Genomic DNA, 23,148 nt, shown 5'->3' with positions numbered 1-23,148 from the left:
AGATCTCACATGCTCCCATGCTAGAACATGGAGCTCACAGCTGCCCCAGCTCCACCACAGAGCCAGCTCTTCCTGGGGCTGCACAACAACTGTGGAAGTCACAGACCTGATGTGGGAGCTGAACGTATTTATACCACCAGCTCAGCACTGAAGGAGACAGAGAGCTTCGTAACACACTGCTAAACATTTGTTCCCCAAACATCTTCACTAATACTTAGCAAAGATGCTGTGTTCCCTGGGAAGGCACTGCTGAAGCACACAGGTGGGAAACCTGCTCTCCCTGGCTCCCCAAACCTGCAGGACCCTTTGCAGGTCCCAAGCACAGCAGTTCACTAAGGGAAGGCCCTGGGCACCTTGCAGCAACCACACAATGCACCCTCCTGCAGAATGGAGTCCAGGGATACAGCTGGGAGAAAGCAAGCTGACCTGACCAGAGATGCCCAAGTCTCCACCACTAACTTGAGGTGAACAGCAGGAGTAGCCCAAATCTAACCCCAGGCTGCAGCACTTCAGACTCAGACTGAAAGACCAGGATTAAGAGACTCTTTCACCACTTTTTAACTTAGCTACCAACTCTGGATGTGTCAGCTAATTAACAAAACTCAGCAAAACAAGGTGGCAGTGACAGCTTTTATCCTCCTTGGAATCCATTCCAAATACATGACCACCCCAACATATCCGCACTGTCACCTTCTGCCCCTGCCACTGCTCAGACCACTGAAGAAACAAAGCCCCTGCAATTTGTCCAGCAGCAATACAGGCTATTACTCCTTGAGGAGAAACCACTAAGGAAAAGGAGGATTTGGATGAGCTAATGCACTCACTCACATCGCAGTGCTGCACTCGCTCCCAGCTCCATAAACCTCTAACAAGGCAAGGCAGACACAGCAGAGCTGCCTCTGCATCCCTCAACAGCCTGTTTAGCTGCTGCTAACCTCAAGCAAAACCAACAAACCAGAACCACAGCTTGGAGGGTAACTTGGCTCCCTGCAAGCCCAGGGGCAGAGCTAAGGGCCACAAGAAAGAAAGTCCCCCAAAGGAAAAGAGCAGAAGAGACTGAGCAGCTCACACTCAGGTCCCATGTTGCAAACACAAGACTGATTTATCATCTGTTCTCTGAGAAATACACTGGGCCACAGAAGAAATCTGGTGTCAAAGGCAACCTATAGGCATATTTTCATGAAAGACCATGACCTGTGCTCCATCCCAAGCCCACAAAAAGCACAGCAGGGATGGTGTTAGGGGTTGTGGTCCTGGCCTCTCACAGGTTTCAGTATCACTCTCCCAGAAAGCGTTATCAAACAGGTCTTGTCTTTAGGAGAAATTTAAACATCATTGACTGCAGGCAGCAATTATTTCAGTTGCCAAGTCCTTGGGAATGGCTCCAGCACTTGGGCTTTGCTTTTAGTCACTCTTGGATCAAAGAGCAGCAAACTCTGCGTTCAAGCCCTGCTTGCTTCCAAAGGCTGGGCAATGAAATCACTGAGCTAGAGCATCCTGAGCTTGCTAGTCCAGAGGACTTGTTGAGCCCTCTGTCAGAACAAGGCTCCAGTGCCTGCAGGCAGGTTTAACTCCTCCTGTTCTGGGTGTGCACTGCTCAGCAGCAGCTCAGCCCATGCAGGCTTGGCAGCACTTCCTACAAGGGAGCAACACTCAAGACACTGAAGTGCTGCTAATGCTCAGGACTGCAACTCTCCCCTGACAGCCTTTTCTTCCTGCTACAGCTTGCACAGCCTCTCTGCCCACATCATACCTAGGACCCAATGGGACAGACATCTCTCTCCTGTTCTCCTTCATCCCCATCCACAATTGTTATCCTAAGCTATTAGCAGCACTTTGTTTGCCTGCAGCACCTGGGCTCCTTCCAACCCAGCCTTCACTGCAAACAGCCACATCTCCAGAGCAACAAGCCAGCCCTCTGCAGACCAGGAGAGCCACAAAGAGCAGCAGGCAGTAAAACCACTCACCTGGCCTCGTGTCCTGTCCTCTCTGACACCACTGGATCAGCCAAGCACTTTGTACCTTGATTCCTTCTTCTGCTCCCATCCTCGGGACACAGGCTGCCACAGAGCAAGCAGTGCACGCCGGCATCTGCTCTTTGTCCCTGTGAGGCTCTCAGCGAGCTCAGGGCCCCATACAGACCTCCCATTCATGTCTCGAGCAAGCCATGTGTTTCCTGGCACAGTTCATTATGAACACGCTCATATAAAAGCAGATTTTTGGCATGCCAGAACAGGGAACAACACACGGGTCAGCTTTTCCTCCCCTCCTGGACACAAACAGAGCCACAGAAGGCTCGCTTGCACCAGCTGAAGCCATAGAAGCAAGCAAGGAAAATCATGAATGCTCAGTAACATGAGCAACCCCCCCTGCCTCCCAGGCTGGCCCCTACAGCCACATAAAGCAGCTGCTGGGAGCTTGCCTGCTCCACACACAGCCTCTTCCACTGCTTAGCAGATACCGCCAGAACGGCGGCCAAGCCAAACACCCAGAGATATTTGCATCTCCAAATTATTTCCAGCCAGCGTGTTCCTCCATACAAGAGGTTCCAGTCGAGAAAGCCTCTCGGATGGGTAGAGCTGCAATAAACCACCAGGCCAGATGGAAATGGTTTGATTCAGGCAAGGAGCTCTGAACACAGCTAGCAGCCCAACATCTGGAAAGTCTTTGGGCACTCATCATATAAGGTTTTTAAAACGACATCTTTTCCCGTTCCAGTTAAAGTAAAATCAAAAACTCACTCTGCACCAGGAAAGCAATCGTGGGCACAAAGCAGCATTTCCAAGAAATGCACTCTGCTGGAGTGGCTTTGGCTTCATGAGGCAGGAGAAACTGGACCAGTACCTAGGAGCCCCAGGTCATACTGGGGTGGATCTAGATGATTGGGAACTTGGGAAAACATCATCTATTTGCCCCTATGACTGTACCATGCACCTGCATCCACCAGCCCTGCTGGGAGAATGTGGGTCTGCTCAGATGACCACTGAACCTCTGCCTTTGTGGAGTTCACTCCAGATTTGCAAGAGACGATGCCTGCACACCACCACTGAGCTTGCTCCAAGTGGCTCACAGCACCTCCCTCTACTGCTTTCTGTGAGGAGCACAACCAAGCAAATACTGAGAAGCCAATTCTGCCCTTTAAACAAGGCTTTAGAATGAGGGGGGGGAAGGGAAAAAGCAACTCCCATTAGCCTCCCAAAAACTGTTCAGAGAGGCTGCAAACTATGGGGTATCCCTTCCCTTCCAAGCCCAGGATCACATACATGGGAACGGCCAAGCCCAGTTTCTGAGCATATCACAAGAAAACAGCACAAAGCCACTGGTGTTTGAGCACTGTGAATCAATTGCTGGAGCAGATGCTAAGGCAGCGCTGCCAGTGATGTGCTGGGGTAGAGCTGTGCCCCGGGAAGAGCTCATTGCCACACACAGCAGGGCAGCCTCATCCCAAGGCACGCAGGTACTGCTCACACATCTGCTGCAGGAGAAAAGGCCAGTAGAACTGACAAAAAGGCTCAGCACAAGGACACTGAGCCCAAGAATCCAGCTGCAGACTCCTGACAGCTGCCAGCATAGCCAGGCTATCCTGGCACTGACCTCACTAATTTGCCAAATTCAAACTAGTTTGGGGCTTCCCTGCCTTTGTTCCTCATGCTGCCCTTCCTACTTTCCCAGTCCAAACCCTCTGAATACCCATCCTCTCCCCAGCCACACATCCCACAGGCTTGCTTCTTCCAAGAGCATCCCAAGCTCAGGTTCCTAACTCTGCCATAGGAGCCCCCTGCCTTCACCTTTACACCAGCAGTGAGCAGAGACCCTGCCTTCCTGTGTGCCCAAAGCCAAAACAAAGCAGCAGAATGTGCTGATACCCTCTGAAGGCAGGGACAGGTGGGTGGGGAGTGAGGAAAGAACTAGCTGCTGCTCTGGAAATGAACAAGAACAGCAAACAGGATGCTACTCTGCAGCCACTGAGAGACGGGAGTATTTCGGGAGGTTCCTACTCATTCCCAAGCCAAGCAGGGCTGCTGTCAACCAACACCCCAAGGCAGGCTGGCCTGATCTGGTGGGGCAGACACCATGTTGCACAGTTTGTCCCCAGGGCTGTGGGATGTGCTAGTGGTCTTTATGGACAATGTGTCTGGGCTGAACTGACCTTTGCCACAAAGTTTCTCCCAACATCTCAGCACCTTGGTCAAACAGAAAAAAGCTGGAGCAAGAGAGGGAACTCCCCATGGCAGCCAAGCTCCTTGGCTCCCTGAAACTGCTGGGGCTGCTGAACCAGAACAACTGGCCTTGGAGCTGCAGGAGCTGCCTGTCTGCCCTGGGCATTGTCAGAGCACTGACACCGCTCTGAGCCACACTCTGCTGCGCCTGGGCACCTGGCACCTGCTGCAAGAGGGGCCACGGGCATCTCCAGAGGACACTGCACCATGCAAAGAATGCCATTCTTTTGGGTCACTGTGTGGCCCCAGGCCCCTAAGGGAAGTCCAGATACCCTCTCTGAGCAACCAGCCCAGAGAACCAGCCCAAGCCACGAATGCAGCACTGCAGTCACGGAGCTGGGAGAGGAACAGGGCAGAGTCAGCAGCCAGATCACTGCTTCTCCTGCCCAAACACTCAGGGCACAGCTGTGTGCTGGCAGCACCACTTGGCCCTGGCCTGTGGAAAAGGAAGCTTTGGCTGAGTAAGCGCATCCATACCCACTTGCTGGGCATCACAGGCAGTGGTGGCCATGGGACTCCCAGGCCAACATCTTCATAGCAGATCAACAGAGACAGAAGAACAAGAGCAACAGGAGACCTCAAGTCCAGCACAGGAGACAGGAATCCTGCTGGCTCAATTAAACCATCTTTAATGGGGCATCAGCCAAAGGCTCCTGAGCAGACACTGCCAAGCCCCAGTGAGAAACACAAATGTTTCAAGGGCAACTCAGCACCACTGACAGACTTGCTGCACCCACCGGTCCTGCCAACCAACTCTCCCAGGCTTGTTCTGAGCCCTTGAGCAATTCCCTGCTTTCCTCATAAACACCTGATGTTTGCTGCTGGCAGGAGACACAGTGATCTGAAGGCTAAGCTCTCTGGCCAGCAGAGCAGAGGCATTGCACTTTTCTCCCACTAAAGGGAACATGGTACAAAGATGCCAAGTGGAACCAGGATGAGCCACGTGCTTCCTGTGCAGTGGTATGGAGAATGAGTGGCATGGAGTGAGAATGAAAATGTCTTTACTAAGCAAAACCTGCATTGGTAGAGGGGAGCCCAGGCAGTGTTGAACAGGCAGGCAGGTCCTGCCAGCTGGGAAGAGCTGTGACAGAGCTGGCTCATCACTCCTTACCCCGGGGCTGGAGGCAAGGCCCAGTGGCAGTGGGGCCACATCACTGCACCCACAGGGTCTGTGTGGCTCAGAGCTCATCCCATGGCAGCTGGGGCCAGCACCTCCAGCTCTTGCCAATCCATCTAAACATCCTTGCACTCAGGCTGAGGGCCAAAGGCTGACGTTGTTCCTGCCATCCCAAGCCCAGCCAAGAGGGATTCCCCCATAACAGCACTGTGTGTGCTCCTGGCCAGAGCTCCATGTTTTTTCTATTCCAGCTGAAACACCGTTCCAGATGACGGGAAAAAACAGAAGAAGCTCCATAAAACTGTCTGGCACTTCCCTTCAGCAAACAGGAGGCCCAGCCAGCCGCTCCAGAGAATGGAGGCTCAGGCTGTAAAGACAAAAGGGTATGGGGGTGGGGGTGGGAAGAGGCCAGGGCAAGGGAAGCAGCGCAAAGAGGAGCAGCATGGCTGCTCAGAGGCCTGCAAGCAAAGCCAGCTGCTTCAGCAACGCACCATCGGAGACAGAGATGCTGCTCAGAGCCAGCTCCTCTCCATGCAGCCAGGTCACCAAGGCTGCACTGGGCATGGAGCACTCCAGCCAGCAAGCCCTCCTTGCCCTCCCCCAGCACTGCTGGAGAATAAAGCCTATTTGCCACTGAAAGTGCGTGAGCGAGCTGTTCCTCTGCATGCTGCCACCAAACCCACGGGAAGGGAGGAAACATCCCCACTACCACCCAAACCTGTGCTTCCCTTTGGATACACTTGGCCTGGACATCTTGCAAATCTTGTTTGATCAGGGGGCCAAGTGAGAGGGTTACAACCTTACCCAGCAGACCCCAAAACATGGCTCACCAGCAAACTCACAAACACCCTGAGAGCTACAGAGCAGGGCCAGCAGCTGTAACAGCAACGAGAGGACAGAAGTTGCAGTCAAAAATCCACATCTACACTACTGCAAATACTCCATTTTGCTGACAGCTGTATGTTTACACCATCTGTATGGACTTCAAGCCCACCCATAAGCAACTTGCCGGTCCCAAACAGGACTCTATGAGCTGGGGACAAAGGGACAGCTGCGCTTCTGAGCCTTGCGTGCAGGGAAACAGACAGGGAGTTTATTTATATCCCAAGCTCTGCTCTAGGATAAATATTTTAAATCTCTCTCCAGGTCACGTCAGTATATTTACAGCTAAGTTTCCCTTAGTTATATGCCTGTAGAAACTCAGATGGATTTGCCATGAAGATCCAGCTGGCCAAGCTCTCCAGACAGCTTACAGCTCATGGGAGAAATGGTTCATCCAGTGCCATGGTCTTGAAAACTACACCCATGCTCTGGCAGCTGCTGCAGGGATTCAGTTGTGTACTCCTTCCTGCTGCTGCCTCTGTATAGCCCACCCACAAGCATGCACACAGCTACTCTGCCTTCCCAGGAACAAGGAGAAGTCATGGGGACTGGGAAATGCCACCATACAACACTAGATCAGGGGCAATCCTACTGCTGGGCTCCCCACAAAGTACAGCTGTGTTGTGGGTCTCACTCGAGGTGAGTCTCTGGAGCATCCTGCTTCACCACTTGGTTTACCAAAGGTTTAACCTGCTTGCTCCCCTCCTACAGGAAGGAAAGAAGCTCCCACGAGAGGCAATCACTTTTCCTAGCAGCCACCACAGTGCTGCAAAGTAAAAATTGCTGCGAAAAGGCACTGAGGAGACATCTGAAATAGGCCTCACTCCATTATCTGCACTGGTGCCTCTTTTTTTTATATGGGCTCTGCAAAGTTGAGTTTTGACCTCTGGCTGCCTCTGAAGCTTGAGGAGGATGGACTGGTTGCCCAGGGCTTCCTGCTGGGTTCACAGGATTTCTGTGCTAACCCTCACAAGTGTCTCAAGAATCCATGTTCATGAACACTGCCTGCTGTGTGCCACACGCCCATTTTCCATCTGTGTGGCACTGGCTTCTTTCTGGCTACAAAGCACCATCCACAACTCCCCATATCTGTCTCTCATATCTGTAGCTATGTCCTACAGGTCTGCAGTTCTCTCCTAGTTCCTCTCTTTTCATTGCTAGAAAGCTGAAGATCAGCCCCCTTTCAAAATCATCATTTATGACTGTGCAGGGAAGCAATGTTGTCCAGGACTTGCCTCCTGGGAAAAACATCACCATGGAGGCTGGACCTGCAGTATCACTTCTAAAAGCAAAGAGGGCACAGAAAAGAACAGTTCCTTGTTTATTTTCATTAAAGCCATTTATGAATCTATATTAAAAGCCACAAAAATAGGAAAGCAGATGGAGAAGCTAATATTTTTTCTGCTCATGCAATATTAATTAAGAGGTAGCTTCTCTATGAGACATTGCTACATTATCTCAGCTAAAAATAGAAAAAAGTCATTGAGTGGGAAGAATATGAAGCAGGGCACTTTCTGGAATATTTTACAAATCGATAACTAGGCAGAATGTTTGCTACAGATAAATCTAATGCAGAGCGCCAGTGTCAAATTAAAGAAAAGCTTGGCTATAACAGACTCACTGAGACAGAAATTCATACTAACCAGATCTCCTTGAAAAGTAAGTGCTTTTCTCCATAGCAGCAGAAAAGCTTATTTCCAATACATCTAAATAACAAATAGCTCTTACTGGACAGTCACAAAGCCACCAGTGCAAAGAGCACCTGGACATCCTAAGCAACCAAATGTCAAGGAAGCACACAAACAGTGGCAACAGACACTCAACAGCCAGGTCCTGGAGAGCAAGAAGCTGTGCTGAGATACCTGCAGGTGCCTGGCTGCTCAGTGTGGCCATTTAGCAACCCAGCTATAGCGGATTGCCCCATCAAACCCATGGCAAGCCTTTGTCTGCAGGAATGCATCTCCAGCCACTGAGAGGCAGGCCAAAATCCCAGCAAGGCCACAGAAACAAAACATGATGGTGAAAGATGCCCAGTATGACAGTCTTTGTTGTTTCCTTGACAAAAAGCCATTCAGATTAATGCTTTCTGCTTCAGACCACATGGCTTTGAGACTTTTCTTCAGCTGAGCAGAAGAATCCTTATCCAGAAAGTCTCGTGATTTCCAAGGACCACCTGAACATCTCAGCAGCCCTCCCCAGCTCTGCTCTGATTTCTCACCACCTGCTGTGAACTGGAGGCCTGGCTCAAGGAGACAAAGGCAATCTCAAGATGGCAGGAGGAAGCCACAGCCACACCTGGGAAAACAGCAGTGCCCAGAGGCAGGCACTGGAGAGAAACCAAGCAACAGCAAAGTCTGAGAAGGGGGCGTGTGGCATGCCATGGCAGGTCTGGATACAGAAGAGGAATCAGGAAGAGGTGGAGGTAGGAGGCACAACTGGAAAAGGAACAACTGCACTTGAGCCAGAAAAAGGCAGCAAGACAGAGACAGGACAGGGGCAGGAAGGTCAGTGCTGGCGAGGGCCCAGCAAGCAGCTCCTCCACTTACACAGGCTGCAAGCACACACACAACATGCAGGGAGAGCCATCAGGAGTTAACTCAAAAGAGGAAAAAAATAATCTGATGTGTTGCCTTTGTCACTCAGCTTTTGCTTGGAATATGGTGGAGGAAGAACTGCTTGAACCTAGTTGGAGAAAGGAATGACAGGATCACACTGCTACAGAAGTCCCAGCCCAGGAATGGCCACTCCCATAGCACCTGCCAGGTGCTCAGATGTGTGCCAGGCTCTTGGTGTTTACAGCAGGCCATATGGATGGATAGGAACAAAGAACATCAAGTAACTCATGAGAAGCTTTGGACTTTTTTTGTCCAGGACAATTTATACAATTCTTGCAACTGCTGGAAGAGACTTTTGGCATTGGTACCTCTGCAAAGGCAACTTCATAACTTGACCTCAGCAGCACAAACCCATCTATGCTCCCATGATCGGTTAAGGAGAACTGGATGCACTGCCCTTTGTGGTACCCTACAAGGCTATCTGGTTTTCTTCTATCTGGTCTTGTCTTTGCTAGGAAAGACAAAATCCATAATCTTTTCTCCCATGAATGCTTCCCAGTGATCCAGGCACTGCCAGCGACCTCAACAGAGCCAGCAGCACGGAGCAGCTCCGTGCCACATGAGTGCTGGGCTGCCCCAGCAGAGCCAGGACACACACCAAGGCACGCTGCAGTGGAGAGCAATAAAGGCACTTGCAAGCCGCAGCTTGTCCTGCCCTTAGCCATTTGGACAGCCACTGCATGGTTTGAATCAAAGGCTTCCTTTGTGCTCCCAAAGAAGCCAATGAGCAACTGCGAGGAGGAGAGCGTTTATGGCAGGTCTTAAGCAATACCGTGCCTATCTTGTGCCAGCATCACTCACAGAAAGGACAGCCCCCCTAGAGCTGCCCAGAGGCACACGAGCCTCCCTTCTGCAGCCAGAATGGGACTTGGCCTCCACATGCCATGGTTCTGGGGACAGACCCATCTGGCTTTCTCCTGGAGTGACAGAGGACAGAGCCAACCTGCCAGTCTGCCCAAATCGACAGCACTAGGGCGCAGTCTTGGCTGCTCTTCAGGGCAGCCTGAGCTGCATCAAAGTGTAAAATCTTGCTGCTGGGACAAACCTCATTTCACAACAGCAGAAAAGTTACAAAGCCTTTTATCTTAGAGCTACAAACATCTTGGGCATTAGCACCAAGGTCTGAGCACAGCATACACGGACACCGCTGTCTTACAGGACAGAAGTCACCTAGGAACTGAACACAGGTCAACCAGGGACTGAAATACAAAGAGCCTTGTAATCCTCACTCACTTAAACCCCAGCCCCTTTCTGCACCGGGTCCCAGCACAGACAGCAATCCCACGTCATTGCTTTCTCCCAGCATGCAACGAGAGGGAAGGTTCATGCCCTGAAATCAAATGTGTCACACCACCTTCCAGACAGGAATCCGCTCGTATCAGTTTTCTTCATTCATCATCCTGCACAATACGACCATCAATCCCAGCCATCCCAACCTCACAGAGGTGCAGACCACCTGACAGTGGTGGATTCAATCCATGCACGCTCAGGGGCCCTGTGCACACTCCAGTTCACAGATGCCAAAATTCCTGCCTGCTCCATTTAAGTCAGAGCCTAATTTGACAAGGAGAAGACAGGCCATTGGTATCCCTCTGGCAAGCACCATCTCACAGGAGGAATCATCAGTTAAAACCAGCCATGCCTCCTCTCCTGACACACACAACCTGTGCAGGGACACAGGAGCTCACGAGTGCTCCTCACTGTTCTGTCCTGAATTCCACAGCTGGACCCGGATGGTTTTCATTCCGCTCTCAGGGGCACCTGAACACCTCAGCATTCATCTGTTCACTACCAGCAGAAATGTTTTAATTACAACATGGGCCTTGCCTGGATGGCACTGACAATTTTTAAGGATTAGAATGCATCTTCACAAGACGCCCTTGCAGAAAAATTTCGGAAGGTCAAAATCAGAGAATAGAGGATGGCTTTTTGAAAGCTGATCAAATAAAAGGAGCAGCCCCAGGCAGCAACAGTCTGCAAAGAGTATCAAAATAGCACCCACTCATCAACTTCCCCAAACTGCTAAGACAAGCAAGCTTGGGAAAATTCAGAGCTGGGCAGGCACACCAAAACTCATCCCAGGCATACAGACCAGGCTTTCAGAAACTTGCAAACCACCCTGAAATCCCCCCCTTGCCTCTCTCTTTGCTGATCAGACAGCATGTATTAGTTATCTCTCAAAGCACAGGTAAGCAATCCATTCTGTGACCAGACAGAGACTGCTTCCCTGAGAAAGACAAGGCTTAAGTTAAGACTAGAAGTACTGTACAGGTAGGCCTTTTAAACTCAGGAAAAACATTTCTGTATGAAGTTTAAAAAAGAGCTGGCAAGAGTGAGAAACTGAGCCGAAGCAGCAGTCAATGAAAAGCACATGCACCGCAGACCTGGCTGCCAACACAAATTGATGCTTTGAAACAAAGACCACTTGTGTTTTGGCTTGAAGATCTTCCACAGCTACTCAGCAAGAGCCACACAGATTAAACGGAGACACAGGTAAACACAGAACACTGCTTACTGCCAAGTATTTCCCTGCAACAAAGGAATGACCAGAAATGGAGTCCTTGCCTTGACTGGGTGGCATGGGTTCATCCTCACTGTGTTGCAACAAGCCAAAGGCAGAGGCAGTAGGAAACACTGGACAAACCAATTCAACCTCTATTCAAGCAGCACCTGGATCCAGAGCCTGGACCTGGAGAGCTGCAACTGCTTAAAACACTGAATATGCCTCCAACCTTGAGAGCCCACAGGAACTTCACTAAAACCAGCCTTTACCCATTTCCAGAGGAGATCCCTAACAACTGTTCTTCCAGTTCTTCGCTCCCTGAGACTACGGACACCTGTGTGCCTCCTGCAAAGCAAGATTCTGGTCTCGTTCCCAAACCAACCTACATCCATATAAAGATATGCCTTGCAAGCCTCTTTTCTTTCCTACTGCCTGCACAGTGATATATTCAGAAGGCACAGGAAGAGTGAAACAGGAGATGGTCTTCTCCCCAAAGATGATCCTTCCCTCAGTCTGGTCCTTTTTAGGCACACCACCTGTCCTTTCTAAACCAAACTGCAAAATCAACAGTTCTCATTTCAATGCAAAGGTGGATTTGCTGGTCCTGTGTGATTTCAGAGGTGACCTGACACAGCTCCTTCCCGTAACACCCAACAGCAGTGCAGGAAAGCAGCCACTTTGATAGGCAAGGAAAAGGAAAGAGCTGACAGCCCATCAACCCAGCACAGCAGATCCTGACAGGGATGGATAAAAGAGGTGGAAGTACAGGACTCTGAACAGGCCATATCCTCCAGAATCAAAAATCTGTGTGTTTGCTTCCACATGCTGTGGTTCAGTGGTGTTGGGATCAGGAAGAAAGCAAAAAAGTTTCCAGAAGACCCCAGGGCCCCTCACCTCATTAGCAACTCCCTCTGAACAACCTCCCTAAAAACCAGAGCCCAACATTTCTGGACTGCTGAAAGCTCACACGGACATCAGGAATAAGACGTGAACCACATGTAGAGCCTCCAAACCATGACAAAGCCCAGGGAATGGCCACTGCTCTGGCAGCAGCCCCATGAAAAGCCTGAAAACCTGCAGCATCCCCACCCCTTCCTCATCAGGTCTCCCCCTGAGAACAAATCCTTCCGTGTCCAGCAGTGTGATTGCCTCTTTCAGGCAAGGCAGCACACAAGGTATGCTACAGGCACGGCACAGCACAGCCCTTTAACCCCTCTGTGCAATACATCTGCTCTTCCAACAGACTAAAAGCACTTATAAGTAGCTCTCCCAATATCTTCCAGGCAAGGAGTAAGACATGGAATCAGGCCACCCACCTTGGCACCTCTGCCATGCTGAAACACCCTGAGCCCAGGAAACAACATGTTACCAACTGTCAAATTATCATTTCTCCATCTCTCTTCCTCCTCTTCTCACAGACACAGTTGATTTCTTATAAAGGTAGAAGACACTACAGTTGCCTTTCTCCCACCTCAGACACTATCAGCCTTCTCCAGCAGGTACTGCCATGCCAAAGGTGGGGCTGCCTCTTTTCCTTACACAGCAAAATGCACTGTGCTGGTTCACAGCCTTTGCAAACCCCACCAAACCCAAAGCTAACACCCTGTGCAACTTAAACCTCATCAAGAAGAATGTTCCTGAACATCTGCCAAACATCTTGTTAGTCTCGCTGCCTTCCAGGCCTCCAAAGAGCTGCCTGTCCCAGCCCATGAGACCAACACTTCATGTTAGGAGAATGAGAACTGTTCCTTGGGGTCTGGACAAACAATTGCATGTCCTCCAATCTCAGGGGAATTTCCCTCCGAACACCACAGCGGCAACTGCCTTCACAAAGAGCACGTTTGTACCCAGGTCTGTCCACTTCTAAATAAGCATTTGTTCCAAGTTCCCAAATATCGAAAGCAGTGGAAACACCCACTGCTTATGTGAAATATTTTGCATTCCAGGCCTGAGAGGTATGCTTGAAAATGTTCAGAGAGGAAAGAGTGTTTATTCACTGGGAAGAGGTGTACTAGGTCCTGCTATTTACTTTAGTCCACGTGTGCTTGCTGGAATACAGCTTTGATCTTTGCAACTTAAATAGCAGATGAATTGAAATGAAGGCAAGAAAAATATTAGTGTAAAGATCCTCTAGTAAATACCTGTAACCAGGCCTCACAGCCTTCAGATCTTTTTGAAGTGCCTTATCACTTACAGCCAAACTGGCCTTTCCGTTCTTGTGCATTGCCTCAAGGCGAGGCTCTTCTTACCCCTTTCCTACCTTCTTCCCTCCGTTCCCTTTGAGCTCCACGGCTTTTAGAGGAAATGCAGCCCACGTTCCCAGGACACACATACCTATCTGCTTGGATGAACCATGAACCAGCCTTTGGCCAAACAAGGTGAGACCTACTATCCAAGCAGTTAGCAGATGTGAGCTGCCATTCCCTCACCTCCCTTGAACAAGAGGTACTCAGCAGACTTGAAGGAAACATGCTCCCATCAGCAAGAACATTTGTCACCCAGCAGGCAACTAAACACAGGTGCCTGTTGAAGTTTAAACATCTGCCCATCTCCCTTTAGAAGATGGTCTCATTCCAGGTCAATTAAGAGCTCAGAACACATCTTTAAGGGATCTTTAAACAGGACAGCCCCCTGAACAGTGCTGGTTCACAGTGGTTCTGGACCCCACTGTGCAGACAAAGAAGTGCCTATGGCCACAACTATGTCATTTCCATGCCTTTGAAGCTCCTGCCACTTCAAGGTTCCAGCCTGCCCAGAGCACTGTCTGAACACAGTCAAGTCCCAATGGGACAAGATCGTTCCTGTTTTCAGAAATTTTCTTCTTTAAGACCACGCTTGCTAGGAAGCACGAGAAAATCACTGCCATACAGAAACAGAGCTAAACACAGAACATGGAGGCATTTGCAGGACAAAATAGACCTTTTGGGTTTTTGGGGTTTTTTTTTTTTTGCTTTAAAGGAAAGTTGACTCAGCAAATATTTCCTCTGCTAGCATTTCAACCACATGTTCCAGCAGAAGTCAGCACACATCTGGCATGCTGTAGTGCCACTGCCAGAAAGATCACAGCTTTGCTGAACAATGGAAGTGGAGGAAGAGGGACCAGTGGTCCAGGCACCGAGCACTTTCTGGAACACATACATGGCAAAGGACACGCATGAGCCATGGATACTCCACACAGGTCTTGTTCCAGTGCTCTTTCCAAACAGCATCCACAGGCCAAGAGAGACAATGCCCTGCAGCCCACAAAACTTACCACCAGCCCATAAAACCTAAACATCAAACTGCACGTTTCGGCTACACTGATGGCGCCTGGATTTTTTACAGTGTCTGCGAGCTGGACAGCTGCATGTTGCCCCCAGTGCTGTAGGATGTGGTCCTGCTCAGCAAAAGAAACAAGGGGGAGTGTACGTGATTGGAGCAGCACAGAAACTCCAGCAACTGCAGAGTGGCAGGAAAGGCAGCACACAGCCCTCACAGGCAGGTTTGCACATCCCGGCTGCCAGGGCTGGCCTGCTGGCACCTACATGAATGCTGTGGCAGGCTCAAAGGGCCCTATGACTTCAAACCAGAGCCCAAGCTAAGCATGCACTCCCCCGCCAGAAAAAGCCTTCCCAGAAGGCTGCCAAGGCGGACTGCAATCACGGCGCTAATCAGCTAAGTAAGTGCTGCTTTTCGTGCTTATCAGCTGTAAATTGGACGATACTTGCCGCCTGGCAGCAGGGCTCAGCCACTGCTCCAGATATGGACGGGCAGCAGCACTGTCGATCGCTTTCCTTCAGATGCAGTATTCCATGCAGGTGTTAAACTAGTATTGCTCCTGATTTTACAGCAGAAGTTGCAAAGCAAACTCTACAACTGTACACGGTGGGGCAGAAGGGTTCCAAACAGCTACAGGCAGGGTTCCTAAGTGAAGAAACGAGGTGATGTGGCATGGGGCAGCCGTGGGACCCTTCAAAGCCAGGCTGGAAGACACTTCACAGCCCCTGCGGCTCTCATGCACAGCCAAGACCTCGGGCTCCCCAGACAAGGAAAATGGTGCTAGTAAGTCAGTGGGGAGAAACAGCACGGAGCAGAGCAAGAGAAGGAGCGTTTAGGCCTTGCAGCTGGACTCTGTGAAAAGCAGCGGCCAGGAAAATCAAGGGGCCGCAGAGCTCGGAAGGGGCAGGGAGGGTGGCACGGGGGGCGGGGCAGAGGGCTCATCCAGATGCGCTCAGCTAGGGACAAAAACCCCTGACCGGCCGGGAGGTCAATCTCCACGGGTGGGAACTCACCGCCTGCCCACTGCTTTTCCTCCGGGTTCTGATCTGACCAGAATTCATAGGAAAAACCACCCGCTGCCCCGCGCAGCCTTCCCGGTGTCAACCCTGCCCACGGGGCCGGAGGGGCGCGGGTCGGAGCCAAGCCCCGCTCAAGGGATCTCCGGGAGCCCTCCCCGGATCGCGCCGCTCCGGGGGCGCCTGTTCGCCGTCTCCCAGACAGCAAATGTCTGGCGTATTTGCATCCCCGTGGATTTCGGCACCACGCTCCCCCTTCGGAGCGGGCGGGCGGGCAGGGCGAGCCGGCGCACGCCGGGGAAGGAGAGCCGGGCGAGGCGCCCCGGCGGCTCCCGCAGCACAGCGGGGCTGCGCGGGGCGGGGGCGCGGCCGCCCCGGGGGGGGGGAACAGATGGGGCCTCACGCAGCCCCTGCTCCGCGCCCCACACCGGCGGGACGAGCGGGCCCCATCGCCGCCGGGCTCACGGGAAGCCGGGGGGGGGGGGGGGCGCAGACCACCGGAGGCTCGGCCCCCGACACGGCCGCACCACCTTAACCCCCGGGCCCGGCCGCGGACCCCCGCCCGCCGGCCCCAGCGCGGCCCAGACACGGACTCGAGGAGAGGCGCGAAGCTCCGCCGCCCCCGCCGGGACCCGCATTCCCTGGGCGGGGGAGGCTGCGGTGGCTGTCCCGGCCCCCACTCACCCAGCACCAGCAGTGCCCGCACCGCCGCCATCCTCCGCACCGCCGCCATCCCCCACGCCGGTCAGCGTGCCCGCCGGACCCCAACCATGCCGCCGCCGCCCCGCCCGCCGCCGCCGCCGGGAGGGGTTCCGGAGGAGGGGCGGCCACCGGAAACCGGGCGGGGTCGGGAGGAGCGGGGTCCCCCGGGCAGCGCCCGGCTCGGCCCCCCGTGCCTCCGCCGCGGTGCTCGAGGCTCGGGGCTCGCTGGCGCCATCCCCCGCAGAGCCCCGCTGGCACGGGGGGCGGGGAGGGCCGCGCCGGGCTCCTGCCTACCCCTCCTGCCAGTCAGTGCCTCCGGGGTGCCCCGAGCAGCAAGGAGAAGAGGGGAGCTCCCCTCCCGCCCAGGGGCTCCTTGTAGCCGGGCTGTTTGTTAAACCGATGGCAGAAGCTCCCGGTCTGTAGCGCTTTGAGAGACTCTGTGAAAGCACCGGGGCAGCGAGGAGCAGGAGCTTCACACCTTGCTAGGGACAGAGGGCTGGACACACAGTCTCAATGCACAGCACGCTGCCCGCTCCTTGCAGCTCCTCTGCGGGACCCAAGCTGAGGCACAGCAGCAAGGGCTGGTCTGGCCATCTGCATGGCCCAGACTGGAGCCTCTGTGCCCGACCCAATGCCTCTGGTGGAACCTGCTGCAGCCCTGCACCACCGGCTCTGGCAGTTGTCACTCTGAACACCAGCTTGCCAGCCGGTTTGTTGAGCCTCCAAAATACTGGTTTTGGTACTGTGTGGAAGACTCGCCATCGGACATTGCCCTGAGCACTGCTGGATCCATCACAAAGGATGCTGGAGCCTTTACTCAGCAAAACTTGTGGCACAGGATTGGAGCGTGCTTGCTGCCCGGTGCAGCAGTGCCAGGCTGGTGCTGCACCAGAAGCCCCCACCATTGCCACATCCTGGGAGACCACACAGCTGCTCCCACACCATGTGCAGCTGTGGAACTTCGCCAGTAACCACAGACCAGTCCCCTCTCACCACCTCCTGCCACCAAAAGCTGTTCTGGTTTTGGTTGGGGACCAAGCAGCCCCAGAGGAAGTGGTAAGCCTATTCAACACCGTCTAGAAAGGAAGTTTTACTTCCACCTGCAAACTCAGGGCAAGCAAAGCAGCTGATACATAGAAAGGGTCCCCCACACACACTAGCACACTTTGCTCTCCCACTGATACTGACCCCAGCTTCAGGGGATTCTCTTTCCCCAGGAAGGAAAGTGAGCTAAGCAGCGCTGATCCAGGTATCCTGACTTCTCTTAGAAGCACTTGCCACATCAGCCCTCAGTGGTGCAGGCTGTCACTGCATCTCCTGGGTCCATACTGCCTTTAATGCCCCAAGAACAAGAACTGTATCATAAGATAGCCAGGAAACCACCCTCTGCCCTTGCTATGCTTACCCAGACTCTGCCTCAAGCTCCCTTGAAGAGAAGGGTGTATCATGCTCAGCCCCCTCTCCCCACAGCCCCAGGCTGGGCATCCAGGCTCCCCACAGCCAGAGAGCAAGCCAGCCTGGAGGGGACAGTGTGCAGCATCTGACTGGAGAAAGCAGTGGCAGAAGCCACCTGTGCTGCTGGGCAGTGACACCACAGAGCTGGCCAGGCCTTCCAGCTATTCCTACCTGCAGCTGCACTGGAGAGACCAGAGCTGGAGTTTGAGCAACAGTGGCAGGCAGCAAGGCACATACATCATGAGGAATCAGAAGCAGTTAAGTCTCTCCACATCAAGCCTGCTAAGCACATCCCTGTGGGAGTGCACCACTTCCTCCAGCCAACCAGCAGAACATGCAGTTGCATTTGAATTCTCTCCCCAAAAGATCAGGTGCCCACATGGAGTACAGCTACAGTATCCAACTTCTGCACCAGGGAAAAATGAGGCAGACCCCACCCAACAGACAAACCAACTTACCTGCAGAGGACTGTGCCCACAGTTCTTGCAGCAGCAACAGAAGCAGCCTGTGCAGTAATGCAGAGGCTGTGCTTGGCTGAACAGGAAGCTGTAACCTGGGCTAATTAGAGACCTTCTAATTAGCCACAGCTTTGCAGCCTGGAGCATCTCCAGGAAGAAGACAGCAAGGCTCTTCCCAACCCAACCTAGCTTCCCCCCCATCCCCATCATCAGTGATCTGTAGTTGCAGTGGTTTGAGCTGGGTTTATTTACTGTTGGCACTGCCAGCTTCCCCCAGGAAAGCATGACTGTATTCATGGATGTGAAACTCACTAATCAATCCACAACACAACACACAGTGCTGCTGCTGCTCTCTGGACCTGCCCCTCTCAGCTCACAGCAGGTCTGCAAAACAGCAACCACAACAGATGGACTGCCAGCACCCTAGTCCTGGCTGAGGAATGGTGAGTGACAGCCAGGGAGACACACAGCAGTCCAAAGAGAACTACCCCAGCAGGAAACATTCAGGATTTGCATCTGAATTCAAGCCCTTTTCCCCTTTGAACCCAACTGTCTCTGTAGCAGCATTTCAGTGGCTCTGTTCAGGACAGGCAGCCATTCTCACAGGAAGCAGGCCAGAGGCCATATCTTGTACACAGTCATTTGCCTTCTAGACACCATCACCTTGTGATGCTGTCCACCACTAGACCCACTAGCCTCCCTGGCACAGCTCTGCAAGCCCAGTGCAGGTCAGGCTAGCACAAGCCCCCACTACATGCTTCCCATCAAGAGTTTGCTCTAGAGGTCGTCCTCGGTGCCAGCTCCAGCCTCAGCTGTGGGGACAGGTAAAGTGCAGACCAGGCAGAGTCTCCCCTGGCAGGACCCTTGCAGGGCAGGCTGCAAACCCACCCCTCAGTCTCTTGGTGTCTCATTGTGTTGGTGAATAGTGGGTTGGGATGTGCTTCATCTCCTTTGGGTCAGAACTGCCATCTACACCAGGTCCAGTGGCGCGCTGGCTTGCGGTGACGGAGGGGACTCACTCGGCCCGGCGGATGAACCAGATCTCATTGCGGCGCTGAGGGATACTGGGGTTTTCATAAGAAGCCACGATGTAGGTTTGTCGCAGCACCGTGTCAGTGGAGCCCAAGAGCTCCCAGAAGAGACTGATCTCCCGCAGAATCGTCTCCTCAGTGGTCATCCCATAGAAAACCCTGCAGCGGAGGGAGCAGCATAAGCAACAAAGCCAGCACATTCCCACAGCCAGAGCTCCCATCCCTCTGTCTAACAAACCACAGCAGCTATGCAGGGAGTTTGCACATCTCTGCTGAGCTGAGAAAACAACTCTGGTGCTGGGATCACCTGGTTATAACCTGGAGCGGTGCTCTCTCGATGATGTGGATTTCGGGGTCCATGGGAACAGGGGGGTTTTGCTGGAACTCTCGTGGGAGGTAATAGGCAGTTAGGACCTCACGTTCCAACTCACTCCCCTCCTTGGTCAGGTGGATTTCGTTGAGCACTGGGACTGTCATGCCCAAATGGCGACCTGGAAAGAGGCAGGCAGGTAGTGAGACAGGTATGTTGGCAGCAGCAGCAGCAGCAGCAGCCCTCCTACCCACTCCAGGTGGACAGTGGCAAAGCCCTCCCCTCTGTGCAGTCTGCCAGCCCCTCCAGCCCCTGCCTGCACACACCTACAGAGTTCTCCTTGCAGATGTAGCGCATGAGCTTCATGAAGCTCATGGAGATGCTCTGCTCATACATGGGCTCCCCCATGGTGACACAGGCCCACTTCCCAGCTGGGTACTGCCGTTCCTCGTAGGCCGCTTCCTCGCACTGAAACAGGCCAGACAAGGCAAGTCAGAGTCAAGCACACTGACAACACTGCAGCAGCTGGGTGGAAAACCAACACTGACAGGCAAGAAGCGGGGAGACAAGCCTGCCAAAAAGAGAGCCCCTACTAGGCAGTGGTTGGCAGAGCAGGACAAAGAACGTGAGGGGAGCTGGCAACACACACACCTCAGACAAGGATACTTATGAGCACTGGGCAAAGGTCAGTTCAGGTCAGCAAAAGGAAAGGCACAGACATGGGACAGGGTACAAGGGGTTCTGGAGGCCCCTGGCATGCACAAGGAATGGAGCACATCCTCAGCAAGGAGCACAGGACTTTCAGTTCCTCTTCGGTCTCTGTACAGCCTACTCACAAGGATGTTCCTGATTCCAGGCACCCAAAGGCCTCCAGTAAGGCTGATGTTGTTCTCAGGTGCAGTGTCTTTTCCCTGGAATACTGTGTGCACAGAGGATAACAGAAACATCCCTGCCCAGCAGAAGGGAAAATCTGGCAGAAGAGCTCTAGCACCCAGAAGAGTTGTGAAACTGGAATAAAATTCCTCAGATCCTTCTCCCATACCAAGAAGCAACAGGAGGAAGAGACATGAACCCAGCTGTGGAATTTTGTGGTATAGATCAAAATCTCTGTTTCCAACACAGAATGTCCAGTATTCTGGACAAACCTGACACAGAATGGGGGCAAGGGGAGTGGGGAAATTGCATCTGGGTATGTTCATAGGTCAGCTCATGGCATGTCTGTGTCCACAGGTAACCTAAAAAGGGACTGGGAAGTTGCAACCAGCACCTATCTTCCTACTCTCAGCTTGTTCTTCATCCAGATCAAAGTGGTCATGAGACAAACTTGTTCCACGGAGCTCAAGGCATCTTCCCAAACTTCTTGCTTCCACAGCTGTGCTGGCAGTGACGGAGACAGGAAGCTGTGACAAGACTCAACACTGGGTGCAGCCTCCCTGTGCCTCCACCCAAATCAGGAGCCAAACCAAGGGCAGAAGGAAGGCAGCAGGCCTGTTTGTGTGCATCAGTGGGTTGCCAGTAAGAAAAGTGCCCCAAAACACTGTGGACATCCATTCACCCTTTAGCTGGGGCCATGCCTGCCATTGTCCCACCAAGCAAAGCAGAGCAGAGCAAGAGCATTTTCCAAGCAAGGAAATCACTAATCCCTCTACTCTATCTGCAGCTCTCATCTGCCATACCACCTGCAATAAATGAATCAATCCAGTGAAGTCACAGCATCTGGTTGTGCCACAGCCTGATCCCTACACTAAGCACCACCACTCTGGATGACACTTGTCCAAAAGAAATATGGAAGATGCTTCATGCAGTAGCAACAGGTCCCTGCAATGTGAGCTGGGGAGTTGAGCTGGGGGCTGAGTGCTGGCAGAGCACAGTGCTCAGTATGTGGCATAATAACTCACTTGCCTCCAAGAGGATGAGGGCTTGTAGCACTGATAGCTCAGAAAAAGCAACCGAATACTACTGATCGGTTTGTACTGAGCCTGGCAAACGTGTCCCTAAGAACCCCAACTCCACAGTCCCCTCAGCACTGATGTCAGGCAATAGCCCTTCTCACTCAGCCTCACACTCCAAGAATCCTCCTCAGGCACAGATGGGATGCCGTAACAACAAAATCTCTTCAGTTCCCACGAAGTCTTGCGGCCCCACTCCTGCCTGGGACTGACACAGGCAGAGAAAAGGCCAGATTAAGTCCCTGGGACCCAGAACAAGCAAAGAGGGAGTGTGGTGAAGCCCCAGTTCAGAGCTGCACAAGCCACATGCTCAGACGTGTTTTACAGGGAATGCTGGACCTCAGCCCAGAAGAAATTGGTTAACCGCTTCTTATACAGAGGACAACTGACAGATGTCTTCTTGGTAGAAAGCCCAACTAGGCCTGCAGAAACACAAGAACCAGTCTGACAAGCAGTTATTTCTCAAAGCACAGAAGCACCTTTACGTGCAGGAGAAGAAAGTAAGTGTGCAACATAGCCAGCACAAAGAGAAGGTCTTCAGGCAAAAGATATCATGTTTGCATGGTGGTTGAGACAAATAACAAGACCAGTTCCCCTTTGACAGTCAGGGTCACAGGCCCCAGGTTCCCCACAGACACATCTCTATCTTGTGCCAGCTGAAATCTCCAGCTTAACCAGCCAAAGTAACGAGCACAAACACAAAGCCAGCAGGATTTCAAGCTATACAACAAGGTGTTTGGAGAATGGCAAGGGAACAGGCTCTGAACTGAAAGGTCACTTTCTTAGATGTGTCCACCCCAGCAAGAGGATAGGCTGGCAAAGGCTGGAAGTCAGAAGACCAGAGAGACCAGCAGGACTAGTCCAATTTTGAAATAAAGGCCGGGAAGCTGAGCACTGCCATTACTCTACACAGGAGGAGGTGCACGAGTGGCAGAATACTGCACCGATCCAGAGGTGCTGCAGGAACCCCGGCGAGGCCGACACGAGGCACCTTCCCTGCCCGGGAGAGGCTCTTGGTACGCCCGGGGCTGGCGGCAGCACCGAGGCAGCCGCACCACGGGCGGGCAGCGGGCGAGAAGCCGGGTGTGCGGAGAGGGTCAGGCCTCACCTTCCCGTGCTGCGAGAGGGAGACGTACGGCACGGGCTCGCGAGCCTGCCTGTGCCGGGCCATCTGGGCGATCGGGCCTGACATGTCTGCAAGGCAAAGCACACGAGAGACGAGGCTCGCCCCGGCCGCAGCGCAGAAGGAGTCCCGGTCCGTGCCATCACAGCCCCGCCGGGCCCGGCGCTCACCTCGGGGCAGGCTCACTCGGTGCGTGCTGGCCACGGCCTCCCAGTGGGCGAACAGCCGTGCCTCCCCTTCCTGGTCATTCTCATTGTCGCTGCCGTCCCCGTCGGCGGCCGCGGGCTCGTCGCCCAGCTGCTCCAGGTCCTCCAGCGTGATCCGCGCCATCGCGTCCGCCGGGAACGGGACGGGGACCGCCCCGGGGCGGCACGGCCCGGCCCAGCGCTGCGGAGAGCGCCCCCTGGCGCTCCGGCGGACCCCGCCGAGCGTGCCGCCCTGTCCCCCCGGCAGGCGGCGCCCGCCCAGCCCCGTCCCGCCCCGCCCCGCCCCCCTCAGGCCGAGCCGCG

At 53.3% G+C, this 23,148-nt stretch overlaps 2 protein-coding genes across 3 annotated transcripts in view; both read right to left on the bottom strand.

The window, feature by feature from the left end:
- Positions 1-16,448, bottom strand: part of PTK7 (protein tyrosine kinase 7 (inactive)) — a 35,144-nt gene extending 18,696 nt beyond the window's left edge. For both annotated transcript variants that reach the window (XM_058835307.1, XM_058835308.1), the window contains exon 1: positions 16,296-16,448. In XM_058835307.1, coding sequence (XP_058691290.1) covers positions 16,296-16,344 — 49 coding nt within the window. In that variant the 5' untranslated portion in view covers positions 16,345-16,448. The remainder of the gene's footprint in view (positions 1-16,295) is intronic.
- Positions 16,449-18,454: 2,006 nt separating this feature from the next.
- Positions 18,455-23,113, bottom strand: LOC131578350 (heme-binding protein 1-like). The gene is made up of 5 exons (XM_058836990.1): positions 22,810-23,113; positions 22,625-22,710; positions 19,894-20,035; positions 19,565-19,748; positions 18,455-19,416 (listed from the first exon to the last, which is right to left on the bottom strand). The coding sequence occupies exons 1-5, from the start codon at positions 22,967-22,969 to the stop codon at positions 19,242-19,244; spliced, it is 747 nt and encodes a 248-aa protein (XP_058692973.1). The 5' UTR covers positions 22,970-23,113; the 3' UTR covers positions 18,455-19,241.
- Between the last annotated feature and the right edge of the window lie 35 nt (positions 23,114-23,148).

The sequence above is a fragment of the Poecile atricapillus genome, chromosome 3, assembly GCF_030490865.1.
Source record: "Poecile atricapillus isolate bPoeAtr1 chromosome 3, bPoeAtr1.hap1, whole genome shotgun sequence".
NCBI lineage: Eukaryota > Metazoa > Chordata > Aves > Passeriformes > Paridae > Poecile > Poecile atricapillus.
The sequence above is the reverse complement of the archived record's forward strand: the minus strand, read 5'-3'. Positions and strand labels throughout refer to the sequence as shown.